This window comes from Centruroides sculpturatus, unplaced genomic scaffold (assembly GCF_000671375.1).
Source record: "Centruroides sculpturatus isolate CEXI.00-Female unplaced genomic scaffold, Cexi_2.0 scaffold21, whole genome shotgun sequence".
Lineage (NCBI taxonomy): Eukaryota > Metazoa > Arthropoda > Arachnida > Scorpiones > Buthidae > Centruroides > Centruroides sculpturatus.
In genome coordinates, this window is record NW_019384490.1 from 1,121,813 (window position 1) to 1,136,495 (window position 14,683).

Genomic DNA, 14,683 nt, shown 5'->3' on the forward strand with positions numbered 1-14,683 from the left:
GATTTTCCGAATCAATTGGGGACTGGGGTTGTCCGGATAACTGATATTTCGGATAACTGATTTACGTACGAAAAAATAGTTTAACGTATCCGATATCGAAATTTTTATCCGTTGCGTGTCGCTTTGCGTTGAATTTTCGTCGATGTTAAGCCTAACAAAGACTATTGTATCGTTAAAAATTATTTTTTTATTTTGTACAAACAAAATAAATATATTTAAAAATATAAAAATAATAAAAAATTATACTTCAGATGTTAATTTAGTATCAAAAACGTAAAATATTTGAGTAACCCAAGACATATCCAAAGATTGAAGCGCCACAGCACTGGCGAAAATTTAAATTTGCCGACTGAAATTCTTTCAGATGATTGACTTTCGGAAAATCGACGCTCTACTGTATATAAAACAACAATAATTTTTTTTTTAATCTTTTCTAAGTTATTTTTAAGTTATTGTTACATTTTGTTATGTAAGTTAAGTTTTAGTATCATTTCCCTTCTCCCTCTCTTCTGCCACCAGTTTACACCTCCACCGTTGTCTATCCTCAAAGGTAAAGTGCAAATAAAACTACATTTTTTTTAATCAATTATTATTCTATTATGGCTATTTATACATTTATAACTACAAAATGCATTTTTCAGTGTTTTCCTTACTATAGTTATTTTTTTTAATGTACTACTTAGCTTTAATTTGAGTGTGTTTTTTGTTTTGGAACAAATTATTTGGTTTTACATGTAATCGTATGGGAAAAAATTATTCACCTTATGACATTTTCATGATACGATCTCAGTTTTGGAACGGATTAATTTTGTATCTTGAGGTACCACTGTATTATGTGTATGGAATCTACAAAGAACCAATTGTTGAATGTATCAAAACATTTTTATTGTAAAATAATAAAAGTGTGAGATTAGCAGTGGGCCACTAGGCTCATCCCAAATGACCACTTGCTCTGCAACAGGTTGGTAAAACCCGTTCTCGGCTTGTCGGATGGCTAGGACGGCAAAAATTTGAGTGGGGAGTGTGTCGGTAAATTGGCAGGTGTCCTTCAGAGACAGGAGACAGGTTTAAAAACTAAACAAGCATTTATTTATATAACTAAGCTAGGATACATAGGTTAAATGCGATTAAATAAGTTCACTATACAAAAGGGACACTCTAATAGCTTTACCTGCTAGTCTGAGAGAGCGTTCACAAAGCTCTAAAAGTACAAATATCTCTATGCGGATATGTCTAATATGCGTTCGTTGAATAGGTTCGTTAATGGCGATGTAAGTTCAAATGGCTGTGATTGGTCATATGTCCTTTCGGTCCAGAGTATGGAGACAAATATGGCACATCTACCAAGTATCTTCTGAGGGATTGCCCGGAGCTTCCGGAGACTCAAGCTTTTATACGTTATTCGTGGGAAATGAGTCACGTGATCGACTTCTGTTGTTACTTACGGTACATTCTGATCAACTAAGTGTCAACTTTCCCACCTTAATGTGAAAACAATCGGTGACCTCCGATATACTTCTCACCAAGAGTGAGTTTTTCCTCGGAGTTGTTTACAAAGATTTTTCCGACATCGACGTAAAAATCGCGGATTTCACAAAAGTAGTTATTTTAAATAATTTAATAATATCTAATAACTTAATTCTTATATAAAGCATGATTTATTCAATCAGTATAGTTTATTTTGAGTTGATATATTTATAAATGATATTATTGGGATATTTGCAGTATACTGTTTAATAAAATTTATTAAAATTTTATTTTTCTTACATATTACTTATAGAAAGAAGAATGTATGAGAAAGATCAGAGAATTAGGATCATTACCTTCTGATGCATTTGAAAAATATCAAAATCTTAGTTTTAAGCAAGTTAGTATTATTATTCAGTTGTTGCAATTTTTTAAATACTTTACATTTTAAAATAAAAATTCAGTATATCAGAATTGAAGTTAGAATCCACTATGAATGAAATTTGATTACAAAACAAAATAAATATATAAAGAATAGTATTATGATGTCTGTTTTAAATATTTTTATGATATTTTTTTTACAGTTATTCAAAAAGTTAGAACAGTGTAATCAAGAATTAAAAAAATATAGTCATGTGAATAAGAAAGCTTTAGATCAGTTTATAAACTTTTCTGAACAAAAAGAAAAACTAGTCAAAAGGAAAGAGGAACTTGATCGTGGTCATGAGGTATAATTTGAAGATTAATTAATTAAGAGAGAATTTAATATTTATAATAATAATATTTAATTAAACTACAATATTATTATTATCATCTAATAGTCTATACTTGAATTAATGAATGTTCTGGAGCAAAGAAAGTATGAAGCTATTCAACTTACATTCAAACAAGTTTCAAAATATTTTAGTGAAGTTTTTAAAAAATTAGTTCCTCAAGGACATGCTACCTTAGTTATGAAAACTGAAAACGATGAAAGTGGTTCACAAGTAAGTTATTATTTTACACTTTTAAAACTTAGAAGATTTGTAATTTTAATATATGCTATTTTTTTATTTTTAAATAGTTCAATATAATTCTTTTAATGATAGGAAATGCTAGAATTATTTATTATATCTAAGGAGATAATACAAAGTAAATAATTTAGTTACACAACTTAGTTGATCACCAATATTTTTGACAGATTAGTGAATAATAAATGAAGATTTTATTCATTTTAATAACAAATTCACATTTGGTATATATTTTTTATAAAGTATTAACAACATTTCACATTCAACATGACAACATGAGTATTAACATTCAACATTAAACATTCAACATAATTTTTGTACCTTGAAACAAATTTCTCTGTATCATGTTGAAAGGTACAAAAATTATCAGTATATAAAGATTTGTGTAATCATATATTTAATTTTAACTGTAATGTTTCTTTATTAGAAATAAATCCCTTTTTTTTATAGTCATAATATCCTTATATCGTAAATGAAGGAAGCTTTTATACATTTATGCTTGATTGCCTCTTGTTCTCATTTTAATTGTTAGAAGCAAGCATAAAATTGCTTGAGAGAACAAATCACACAATGAAGATAGATATAGGCTTCATTAATTCTGGCAGATATTCATTTCAGACAGTATGCCCCTCATCAATCTGGTTATAAAAACATTACAGAATTTAAGTTATAACATAACTTTTATGTATATTTTTAACTAACACAATATTACCTGAATGGTAGAAGTTAAATATGGTTATAATAGTCACAACTGGATAAACAAATACCTAAATATATTGTAAAATATAAATGATCTTGTACTTTATCAAGTGATTCAATGATTCCCCTAAATGAAAAAAATCTTGTATCTAACATATTTTATGAATGAGCATTAAAATCACTAATATACAACAATATTTTATTTGCCAATGACCAATCTTGTAATAATAGAATAACAATTATAGATTAAAAAATTTCCAAACAATCTATCAAAATTAGAATCATTAATAATTATGTATTAGTCTTATTATTTTAATATCATTTCCAGTAGAATCAAAATGTATGATTATATAGTAAATTTTGACGAACTTGGAAGTTTCAGAAAATGACTATTGTTTAATTTTTTAAACTCAGAAACCTACTTTTTAGGAATAAATTGTTTGATATAACTTTTAATATCTTCTAAACTGTATAAGTGACAATAGCAGCTTCTAGTGTGGAATATGTGATAATGAAAAAATTTAAATGTCACATAATTTGCAATTTAGTATTTTCTCTATGAGTTTATGGTACTTTAATATACAGGAAACTATGCCAATGTAGATAAAATTGAAAATTATCACATACAACAATTTCTATACTTTATTGTTCTATACTTCTTAAGGCTTGCAAATCAACAAATAGCACTAATGGATTTTTTCGCCCTCTCTTCATTTCTAATTTTTATATTTACTATTAAATAATTTTTGTTTTGTTGACTTAGTCAATTTGGTCTTTTTCTCAAAATTTCATTATTATATCTTTATGGTTTCTAAATTCAATATAATATAAAAATGATAGAATTGTTTTGGTTAATGACAGTAGTTTGTAACAATTGAACAGCTATATTTTAAGAATTTCATTCATACTAATTTCATATTAAAATAATTTATCAATAAATTCTATTTTAAAATTAAATGGAAAATAGAATTTAATGTTACAATTAAAAAATATTGATATGTTAAGTAAAGTAATGATATTTTCAATTAGTTTTAATAATAAAATAGTTTTAAATAAATAAATGACAACTGATTTTTTAAATTTAGGAACACCATTCAGTAATTCCATCTGTAGAACAGTTTACTGGCGTGGGAATAAGGGTAATTTTTGATTCTACCTTTTTTCTTTTTTTAATTTTTATCATAAGTAATCATTTTGTAATTATATCGTAAAGGTTTCATTTACTGGGAAAGCAGGTGAAATGAAAGAGATGCAACAACTTTCGGGAGGGCAGAAATCTCTTGTTGCTTTAGCATTGATATTTGCCATTCAGAAATGTGACCCAGCTCCATTTTATTTATTTGATGAAATTGATCAAGCACTTGATTCTCAACATAGGAAAGCTGTATCAGGTAACTAAAAACATAAACAAGCATGTATTTCTAATTAGCATTAAACAATAAATCTTAACATGTTTTTATATATTAATAATTTTATGAAAAAGGATAAGAACTTATCCTTTTAAAAATAAAATACAGTGTTAGTTCTTATAGACAATAGTTAAATACATATTCTATATCTGTTTTTGAAGTCAGGGAACACTAAACTTGACGTTTTTTCCGTGGTACAATATATCTTTAAAACAGGTGGAAAACCTTTTTGAATCAAGAGCACACTCAGTCTAGTATATGACATCATTGAAATTTGCTGATTACATTTCCATACAAAAATTATTTTACATTGTATTGATTTTTCTTTTGCAACAATTTTTAATTGTATATTTGATTTTTTTGCAGAAAATTTGAAGTGGCTTCACAGAGCACCCATGTTCCGCAGACCACAGATTGAGAACCATGGGTCTATATTTTCTCTAACAATCTAATAAATGTATCTATTCACATATTAATGCCAATGATAGTGACAGAATTTTCAGAGATTTATTTTAAACAAGTTTTTTGTATAAGAATTAGATAGTTTTCAAAAACTAAAAAGGATTACTGGTAATATTCTAAGAGCAGCCTTATTCATTCAAAATTAATATTAATATTTTCTTCTTGAATAGTCGGATAGTTTGAACAATTTTATAAATCTATGTTTTTATATAGGTAAATTATGGATGCTGATAATCTCATTGTAACATTTAAATACAAACTTGCCATATAGCTTTCTCTTGTCTAATGTCACCAAGGGTGTCATTAGAAAATGGAAAAAATCGTTGATCAGATGAATAAATGTGGCATTTAACAGTTTTTCCTGAAATCACCAAAGACATATACAAACTAATTAATTATTGTTATCATTATTTGACACTTCTATTGAACACTGATAATTTCCAATTAATTTCTTCCTCTGTATTTAATACCATCATTTCAAAAGACTGTTTAGAAATTGGGTATTGAGTTTATCAAATGCTTACATCACTACTTACTAAATAATTATATACATTTAGAATGTTAGCCATAGCTTGCAAGGTCCAAAATGTTAAACAAATCATTAAAAATATCTTATTAATTTTAACTATAAATACTAGTACTGAACTTTCTGACTACAAAACAAAGTACAGTATATTATTAGAGCAATGACAATTAGTATAGAGCATAATAAATGTTACAGTTTCAATTCAGTAATTCCAACGATAAAATTAATTATTTGATATTTTAGAACTTTTACTGATCAATCTGATTAAGAAAAAGAACTAAAAGGAAGAACCCCTATACATTGCTGACTTCTGTACATGCTTACAAGAAATAAGGTTTTGCTTATCTCTACCAATATCTGTTTAAGAGTAAAATCCTAAATAATTTTCTATTTTTATAAATATGACTATACAACTACAGTATTGGAATTAGTGGAATGCACTTCCATTAATAAGTAAGATTTGAATATAAAATTATGTAAATTAAGCATTAGTTGGGAAGTGTTAGAAAGCAGTGGAGGTTTAACATAACTGAAACAAAATGGAATTTATTACCAAAAGTTAGGTACAAACGTGGTTACTTTTTGACATAGAAGAGTGAGGAAAATATATATATATACAGTGGGTGATCGGTTAACGAACAAATCGGATAACGAACACTTTCACGAAAGATTTTTATGATCTGACAACGAACACATGTTCGGATAACGAACACTTCACTGAACAAACACAAGAAGCGAGGTAAAATAATGATTACCGATTGGTCTACCCTTATCTTCGGGTATTCGAAAACTTTTCGGAGCGCGGGAGACGTCGACATCGACATTCTACCCAGTATAAACTGATCGGATAGTATTCCCCCCCGAACTTTGAAACTCTCCCTTGTAATTCCAGCCTTTTATATTTCTAACAGAAACAATTCATTTACGTTTTGTTCTGAAAATGCGGATTTATGCCGATATTTGCTATTAAAGATCTTTTGAAGAAGTGGAAGGATGTCAGAACAATGGTCTTAACCAGACAGACAACGGCATCCAAATCAGGTTGAGGTTAATAGGCCTAGGGATGTCTACAATTACAATGCTATTAATTACTTTTGAAAAATCATGAAGACAGAAAAGCAATCGACATTGGACAGATTTTTTAACCCCCACAAACGGAAAAAAACATGACTAATAAAAATGCAAGACCGTGTATATATGTATTTTTATTATTACATATGAATAAACGTAGTAAGAAAGTATATATTTTTTATTTTTAGGGGGTCTCCAGAACGAATTAATCAAATTCCCATAGAAACCTATGGTAAATCGATAATCGGTTAACGAACAATTCGGATAGCAAACAAAGTCTTGGAATGGATTATGTTCGTTAACCGATCACCCACTGTATTCACAAGCATAACTATATATCTAATCACAAGCATAACTTTGCAATCAACCAAATGTTTTGTAAACTATTGAAACCATTGACAAAGAAAAACTCCTGCAAGTTCATACACTATGTTTGCTTTGCACAAGAGTACAATCACAATTTCTTAATGCCTTTCTTACAGAATAATAGGATAATCCAACCTGCAAAAAGACAATAAAGTGACTTTCTTCATAATCACTTAAATCATTGCTTTATGCCAGTAACCATAGGCTCTGATAATATGGAAGGTCTACCATTTCTGATCAATCTTGTTCACCACCAGACTCACAAAACCATTGTAAATAAGTCAACCCTGTATGATCTTATTATGTCTCACCAGGAAATTTCAACTTAAGTATCTTCTCTATTTATTTTGGGATGAAAATAGCTGTCTTCACTTGAATAGATAATTTTCATTCTGGATTTCTGCATTGCTTGATGCTGCATACAACACACAATATGGTCTGGCAATCTGACTGCTTTAATTAAGGAGTGAGTGAAAATATGTTGTATAGAGAAGCATTTACAGACTTCTTCTGAGTTTCCACCCTTTTGTTTGATGCATGAAGTCACTAAATCAAGTTGTTCGTGTTTTTTATGTCATATATTCTAACTTCTATGCTGTAAGTTTTATCCTAATGTAAATAGAAAACAGACTTAAATTTTTGATTTTTGATTATTAAATATACTCTATATCACTTTCCTGGCTATGTTGTATATAATGGAGATCCCAAGATTTTTACATTTTTGAACTCGGGACCTTGAAAGATTGAGAAATGTTAAAAAAAATTCAGGTTTTTTCTGTACAATTTTGTTCACCCTCTTTGAAGTTTAATAACTCCTGTCAAAAATTTCTGAAATTTTATATTGAGGTTTGTGTATTAGGGGGAGTGGTGCTATTAAATTTTGGTGGTTAAAGGTCAGTGGGGTGGGGAGATAAAGGAGAATCATGTTATGTTGTGAGTAGGGTTGGACTTAATGATGATAAGATTTTAATCATTGTTAGCATTTATAACCATCAACCCATCTCAATGAAATTAGCTAATCTTAATGTTTGTTCTTATTTTTTTGCCCAGGCAATGCTGGGCTTACTTGCTAGTTTTTTTTTTACAAAACCCATCCCTACCTTCAAAATTAAGCTTTTTGCCATTTTATAAAATTTTATTGTAAAAAGTTTTTAATATCTTTAATTATCATGTTGCTGGAAAAGTCAAAAAAAAAAAAAAATTATCCCAGCAATGAGTTGCTTAAACTGTTTTTTTTTTCATATTTTTTTCAGTCTTTAGTATAAGAATCATTATCTGATATTTTCAAAAAACTTATTTCAGATATGATTCATGAACTATGCAAGGATGCTCAGTTCATAACAACTACATTTAGACCAGAACTTTTAGAAAAAGCTGACAAATTTTATGGTGTAAAATTTCGCAATAAGGTAAAATTAAATTTTATATCTTTTCTAATACTATTGCATAAGAGTTTGAAAAGATCTTTTCTAATTTTGTTTTTAATTCATACATTAAAGATATTTTAATACAATGCATTAATTAATACTGAATATGAATCATCATCTTAGTCTTTAAAACCTACAAATTTATTTCCATATTCATAACTTAATACTTATGCATGTATAATAATGAGATCAGTTTATTAAATATAATGTTTAATTGATTTTTATCTACCATTAGGTCAGTCACATTGAAGCCGTAACTAAAGAAGAAGCTCGAGACTTTGTTGAAGATGACACCCAACATGGTTGAATCAAATTATTAATTTTTCATTAGCTCCTTATGTAATGTCTGTGGTTTTAGATAATTTATTTTTACTTGCATTAAAAAATTCCAAAACATTTGAATATGTTATTGTACAAATCTCATTTGTTTATCATATGTGAACTATCTAATTACTGTTCTTTTTGTTGTAAAAACTACTTTAGATCCTTACTAAGTTTAATCAAATTTCCTTTACAAAAATTTATGAACTGTTGTCAGATGGTAAGTTTATAAATGTAGTCAAAGTCAGTCCAAAGGAAGTGTTGGAATATCAATAAAGTTAAATTTGGTTATATGTTAAATAACCATGATGTTTTAACCAATAGTTTGGTTAATAATTCAGAAGTGAACAAAATATTTTTAAGAATGAAATTATTGGAAAATTTATTTGTATGATTGAAATGCATAACACAGATGAATGGTTTATGCAAAAATCTTGTGCTTCTGATTATCTTTTAAGTTTTTGATGTATGTTTTCTTAACAACTGTTTAGTCTTTTATTCTCATTTATCTTTCATTCTTTTATATTTTACTGAGGATGAAATTCTTAGTAAAAGAAAATTTTGTATGTAAATCCATTCAAACAAAATACAATGTTGCCATTAATCATTTCATGTTTGAATACTGTATCATAAAAAATTGTCATATTAAAGTGTATTTTCCATAATAGTTGATTTAATATTTTTCCCATATAAAACAAAATTTTCAGTTTTGTTATTTTTGTTAATTATCAAATCAGACTTTATAACTTTTAATTAGTGCAGCCTTATAAAAGTTTATTTTACTTTCAAGCAATTATGTACTGAATATTCCGTAAAAAATTTTTTTACAATCAAATGCTTTATTTACAGAATTTTTAATATAAGAATCACTCCAAATATGCCAAGTACAAAAAGAATTTTTTTGTACATGATATCTTTACAATTGTCCTTTTTTTCATACATCTCAAACAAAATAGTCATGTTAAATAAAGTTCAAAGAGCCTCATAACCTTTATTTTGAGGCTCTTCTCCACCTTAAAAATGTCATCCTAGCAATGATAAAATTATAGTACTATTACAAAAATCCAATTTTAAAATTGACATTTTAAAAATTTTATATATTGAGGGGAGAAGAGCTTCTAAACAAAAATCAATTGTACTGTAGACTTTTATCCCTTAAGTGTGTGAAAAAGAACAGATTATAAAAAAAAATTTTCAAGAGTTTGCACACTGCATGTTTGGTATATTTGGAATGTGTCTTCTATTATAGAGAATTTTTAATTATACAGTGTGGCACACTAAAGAAATTATTACTAAGCTAAACACAGATGCCAATCATTAGTCATGTTCAGGAACATCTAGTGCAACGGTGTGACATTGATACAGTTTGCTCATTCCACACAGTACACTAGTGCCAGAGACTTGAACAGGACCAGGACTACTATTTTGTGCACTATCCTGTATTTTCAGATTATGTACTAATAATTTATAATGTTTTATGGCTTATGAAGTAAAAAGAAATCCATTATTTTATAAAAGTTTACAAATGGACAAAAATTACATAAGTAATTAAACTGATTGCACAGAAATGGCCTTGATTATAAATAAAAATTATAATAAATTTGACAAATAAACACAACTGAGAATCACCTGTATAAAACAGCACTTGCCATGAAAACCAAAACAAAGTGGCTGCATGGCAAACTATGGCTCACCAAATTTGAAACTAGCCAGTTTTCTAGAAGCTGGATATTTGGTCCATTAGAACACTAAGTTAATACAAATAAACATAACACGTATTACTTTCCACTTTTTTTAATCTATGAAATCATCTTAGTTCTACTCTAATAATTTGTTTTTGTTTTATTGTCTTTAGAATTAATGTTTCCATTCTATCATTTACAAAATCAGCTAATATGAGCACAAAGTCATGCTATTAAATTCATTTACGATTATTTCAGTAGTCAAAGGATTAAGATCCATCTGTCAGGTTTGGATTTGAATGTCAAAAGATTTTGATCTATCATCTGATATTACTTTACAAAATACAGGTAACCCCCGTAGAACACGGCACTTCTATAGCACGGGTTCACTCTAACACGGTTCGGAAATTGGGTAAAACCCTCATAGAACATAATGTAATAAAGGGTGCGTTCTTTTATACTTCTGCGTAACTCTGCGTGAGCATTCTAATTGTTTTCGTGGCTACTTTGAATGCTCTTTCAACAATAATCCATTTAATGGTTAAATTTTACAATTGGGACCCTTTTGCCTCTAAAAGCTCATTTTAGAATTATAGATTCCTCCATCACGATACTATTGATGGTGCGGGTGCCGCCATCTTTCTTTCACTGTTGTTCCTAAATGCCTACAAACAGCAGCACACTCCCGTTGCAGAGCGACCACTATTAATGAACGTATCCAAAAACTGTTACCAGTTGATGATGCTCATGCTGAGATCATCATTTAGGATGAATAATCCTCTGGTAAAATATTTACTTAAATAATAAATAAGTATTTTATCTATGAAAAAAATGAATAATAAATCTGATTTAAATAAGGATTTAACAGCATGTTTTTTAATTTTTGGAACCTAACCTCCCTTTCGACACTAGTTCTTTGTTTCGCATAACACGGCAATTTTTTGGAACATAACTCCCGTGTTATACGGGGGTTACCTGTACAACTGTTTTGGAATATTTCTCAAGTATTAAACATGCCTAAAACTATTTGGACAGAGAAATTTATTGAAGGTTTTTAAGAAAATACACCATCTGCAAATAATTGTAAACTGATAGCACAATAAAAATGATAACCTATTCTCAATGCACTTAACTAATTGCATTGAGAGAGATTGTTAATGATGATGAAATAATATAACTGCTAACATTACAAGAATAAATAAATGTATTGAAGTAGAAAATTTACTCTCCATTTTTTAGAGTACAAAATAGATTCTAAATAATGTGAAACAATAAGAATCTGATTTATCGGAATTCATTTTAATAACAGTTTTTCTTCAATTGTTCCCCATTGTCAGAGAGAGACAAATGAATCCCAGGAAAGAATTCTCTTGTGTCTCCCCTGACAATGGGCTTGGTTGCATAAAGCACTTGAGGAAAAACTATTATTAAAGTGAATTCCAATAAAGCAGATTTTTGTTGTTATTAATGGAATTTTGTATTAAACCTGAAAAAGGAAAAAAAAAATATTGCAGCTTGTATATAATGCATCGTTTAACAGAAAGAGAACAACATTTCTGTTGATTTGAATGTGCACATTGTTATGTCACATGATATGAATGATGATCTAAGATTACATTATACATGCTAATTAAATTTAAGTATAATAATTACTAATATTTATCCAATATTTTAAGAAAATACAAAATTTGAATTATGTGGCTTTAAATTTTTTTTTCTTTTTCAACTGTAAATGGCTTATTTTTAAGTGTTGTCTTGTGGGATTCACTGAAAAGCAGTTGGCAGCCCTAGCAAGCAATCTGTTTTCTTTGGAAATGAGGTTGTAGATGATGTATGATCACAACATAGTTTCAAAGCTCTTACTGAATAAACAGTATGTAGAATCTATCTACATGTAAGTAGTGCTTACAATTTATGGATTACAGGACTGGTTTCTATTTTAACTAAAAGTCTATTTTTGCAAAATGCCATTAAGAGTTCTCTTTTGGAGATATTACTGTAAAGTACAGTATTTATTCTACTTTAATGTGCACCTTTTTCAATTTTTTGAGAAGCCGAGAAATGAAGTGCACATTAGATTCAAAGTATAAGTAAGGAGCTTAGCAAAACATGTTAAGTGACATTAGTATCATTTTCAGTATTACAGCATGTTAAACCTATTAACTATAATTTGAACAGATTTCATTGTGATTAATTGATTTTTACCTCATTTGAGTGTCACCCATCTATTGAAATTTTGCTGATTTTAATTAGTGAAATATATTTTAATTAACAAGTTTTACATGCTATAAATTTTTAATTTACAGTTAAAAGACAATAAACATAGATTTCATAGTAGCATATTATTGATCGAAATACTGTTCTATGTTTATTTAAATTATATGTAATATCTGGTTAAATAAACTTCATTTAATAGATAAGTGAGATTTTTTGGTGAATGCATTCTCCTATGCTTTCATTTCTTAATAGCAATATGAAATTAATGGTCAGTTCTTGGTCAGTAATTGCTTGACATCTGCCACCTTTTTGAACTATTTCCTTAATAAAAGTCGTTCTGACCCTGTATTGTAGATTTCAGATAGTAAATTAAAACATTACTGATGTGCATTTCTGTACAGTACAGTACATATGGTAGACTTTGGGTATGCCACTAAAGATTAGAAAAGTTAGAATGGAGTAACTGATAGATTGATATTAGAGATTTGAAAAGACTGTGCTTATGAGTTGTAACCACCAAATTGATGGAAACATTGCCACCGAAATACAAATTGACCAAGGGACTGTCGTGCCTAAATCAAGCTTACACAAGGAATAGAGAGAAAACACAACAACTGCTCGATATACATGGCTATATTTGCATGTATATCGAGTTTGGTATGGCATGGATTATAAACTCATGGCTAATAAGTGAATAAATTATTCTACAGCTGATTAAAATTGCTAAGCAATACAAAAAGACATTTTGTCATCTCCAGGAATTAGTGATTATGGTTTTGATTCTTTCTGGCTTAGTCTGACACATCAATGTGATGAAGTAAAATAATTTGAAACATTTGTGAAGATGATTTTAATAACATCACATGATAATGCTCATAGGGAATTGGATTTTCCACCAACGAACTATGTTTAATGAAAAACCAAAAAGAAGAGATATTTGTAGCTTCATGACAAGAACATGCTATAGTCATGTCAGCTAGTGGATTAGGAATATAAGATATTTCAAAAAGTTGATCCATGGATGGCTGGAAATGCAGCCAAGAGATACAATGGCTCGTAAATGGGAAGAAATAAGACGAGAAAGTGGGAGTGAGAAGTCGGCAGCTACAGAAATGGTGAAAGAGCTAAAGAAAAAAACTGATTATTGTAAGGCTAATAAGGAGATTGGGGATTTTAATGCACATTTGAAAGAACTGCAAAAAAGGTTATTTTATTCTATAATTAATAAAGAGTATGATTATTTTGTGATATTTACTCACTGTCAATTGCATAATTTGGAAAAACTGTATTGGATTTACATTATAAGGTTGACAGAGTCAACTTGAATTTCCATATTTTAATAAAATTGTATATCGTGTACAGGTTCAACATGACAATCTTCTGCACATTTTAAAGCAACAATAAACGAATTGATTAATCAAAATGAAAAAAGTAATCATATTTTATAATAAAGGGAATTGAACAGCCTTACAACTGAGTTTCATTTGGTAACATCAAATAAATTGTGAACCATTTTTAATTTATTCAGTGAGTTGTTTTCAGTTAGTCAGGGAAAGATGCAGGTTTTCATCCTGGAAATCTCAGGGAAATTGGAAATTGTTGGATACCCTATATTATTTAGTAAATTCCACACTAATAAAATTTGAGAAAAGTATATTTTACATATTTTGGATTATTAGTATTACAGATATTTTGTGTGTAACAAAAAAGTGATAAAATTTTCAATATGTGGAAAAAGACTAGTCTTGGCAAAAGTTAACAGATTATAAACTTCACTTGCAGTCATTGATTAGTTTTGTGTACAATTTAAGCTCCAAATGAGATGGTCGGGACATTATCAGAACTGTAGGGCATACCCATAGGAACAAAAACATCAAAGGAACCACACCTCAACAAGTTAAAATATAGATTTCTAGCTCAACTTTAAACCGTTTAACTGCATTTTTCCATAAATTTCAATATACAAGGTTTGTAGTCCTTATTTTTTCATTTTTTCAGATTTGTTTAAAAAATCATTGTAACTTAT

General features: G+C 28.6%; 1 protein-coding gene across 1 annotated transcript in view; it reads left to right on the forward strand.

Moving 5' to 3' along the window:
* Positions 1 to 9,412, forward strand: part of LOC111621759 (structural maintenance of chromosomes protein 3-like) — a 25,322-nt gene extending 15,910 nt beyond the window's left edge. Inside the window, exons 3-9 of the mRNA XM_023363998.1 lie at positions 1,781 to 1,867; positions 2,052 to 2,195; positions 2,289 to 2,453; positions 4,262 to 4,315; positions 4,390 to 4,567; positions 8,313 to 8,419; positions 8,673 to 9,412. Of these exons, the coding sequence (XP_023219766.1) occupies positions 1,781 to 1,867; positions 2,052 to 2,195; positions 2,289 to 2,453; positions 4,262 to 4,315; positions 4,390 to 4,567; positions 8,313 to 8,419; positions 8,673 to 8,744 (807 nt within the window). The 3' untranslated portion in view covers positions 8,745 to 9,412. The remainder of the gene's footprint in view (positions 1 to 1,780; positions 1,868 to 2,051; positions 2,196 to 2,288; positions 2,454 to 4,261; positions 4,316 to 4,389; positions 4,568 to 8,312; positions 8,420 to 8,672) is intronic.
* Positions 9,413 to 14,683: the final 5,271 nt, after the last annotated feature.